The 1,414-nt window shown below is 36.1% G+C and overlaps 1 protein-coding gene across 1 annotated transcript in view; it reads right to left on the bottom strand.

Annotated features, from left to right (window-relative positions):
• Nucleotides 1-663: 663 nt before the first annotated feature.
• The window catches only part of LOC102206264 (uncharacterized), a 3,955-nt gene continuing 3,204 nt past the window's right edge, over nucleotides 664-1,414 (bottom strand). The window contains exons 8-9 of the mRNA XM_013916029.1: nucleotides 923-926; nucleotides 664-816 (exon numbers count right to left, since the gene is read on the bottom strand). Of these exons, the coding sequence (XP_013771483.1) occupies nucleotides 664-816; nucleotides 923-926 (157 nt within the window). The remainder of the gene's footprint in view (nucleotides 817-922; nucleotides 927-1,414) is intronic.

The following is a 1,414-nucleotide window of genomic DNA, read 5'->3' as shown; positions in this document are numbered from 1 at the left end:
GTAAGGAAGGCCAGAAATAAAACAAATAGATACTCAAGCTGTTTGAAGCATTAAGGAGTCAACAAGTACTTAGCCTTTTTGTTTTTTACAAATTATAATAAAATATATAGGTGACTCTAACATCCAATAAGTTGGACTGTGACTTAATAATATAAATGGAATAGTGTTTTTAATCAATTGTTTTAAGTGATATGGAATCTCTTGGAGCCACAAATTGCTGTGTCTTTGCTCGCTTAGAACGAGCCCTAAACAAATACAAAAACTAGGTAAATATCAAGCTGTGACTAATTACAAAAATCAAACATAGTCAAGTGAACAAGTGAAGCATTAATGGGAAAAGAAAGCAACATCAAGAAGCTCCTCATCAGTTTAACATGGATGTCCAGGTTTCTGGTTCATGTCCAATAAATAATTCATAAGCCATTTTTCAGGAAATAAAAAAAAAAACAAACAACAAAGGAAAAACAATGAATACTTTTTAAAATTCCATGTGATATAATCAAGAACAGTTTATGCACAGAAAACAATTCCTGTAAAAAATGGTGAAAAGCCAGATCGCTCATTAAGTTTCGTTGTGTGCAGTAACTGGAATACAATTCCAAAAAAACACAAAACAAAAAACAAGTCATTGCCATTGTATGGTCAACTCTGTGTGAGTTTTTACTAACTGAAGTCGCTTTCACTGTCGTACTGGTAGTAAGGGTTATCGTAGCCTTGGCTCTGAGCGTGTAGTTTGATCTGGGGTCGTTTTACAGCGTAGAGGTTGTTCTGACGTTGAGCCTGGGAGTTTGTGTTATTTTGGTCACTATATAACTCCTGCAGAGGGAAAACAATACAATTACTTTCACAGTGGAATGAACAACAAACGACATAAAAATGAAAAGCTTCATAAAATCAGGGAGAAATGCAAATCGAAGCCTACATCTCTATGGACACACAGAGACATACTGTCACAATCCTGGGTCTTTTGACCCAGCGTTTTGAGTTTTAGTTTATGGTTTATGTTTAAGCCCTTCAGGTTTTCTAGTTCATTTTTTATCATGCCTAGGTTGTTATAGTTTGTTATTAGATTCCCCTTGTGTCTTCCACCCCTGTTAAGTCTCCCTTGCCCTTCATGTGTTTCATGTCTGTGTCTTACGTTGTCAAGTTCAGGTTGTGATGTCTGCGACTTATGTTTCTTGTTTTATTTTGAAGAGATCTTGTGTTCCTGTGTTCATCGCGTTTAGTTTTACTCTTTCCCTGCGAGTTCATTATGTTCATGTGGGTTGTGCTGTTTTGATCTTTATAGTTATTATTTCCCTTAGGCTTAGTTCTTGTAATATGGCTTCACTGTGTTCCATGTTGTGTCTACTGTGCCTTTCTGTACCATGTTTCAGGTTCCTATGTTCTGTCTCCCCAGTTGCTGTTAAGTTTA

Source organism: Pundamilia nyererei, unplaced genomic scaffold (assembly GCF_000239375.1).
Source record: "Pundamilia nyererei isolate P.nyererei 1_Seehausen unplaced genomic scaffold, PunNye1.0 scaffold00435, whole genome shotgun sequence".
In the NCBI taxonomy this organism is placed as follows: Eukaryota; Metazoa; Chordata; class Actinopteri; order Cichliformes; family Cichlidae; genus Pundamilia; species Pundamilia nyererei.
This window is presented reverse-complemented; position numbering and strand designations above follow the sequence as displayed.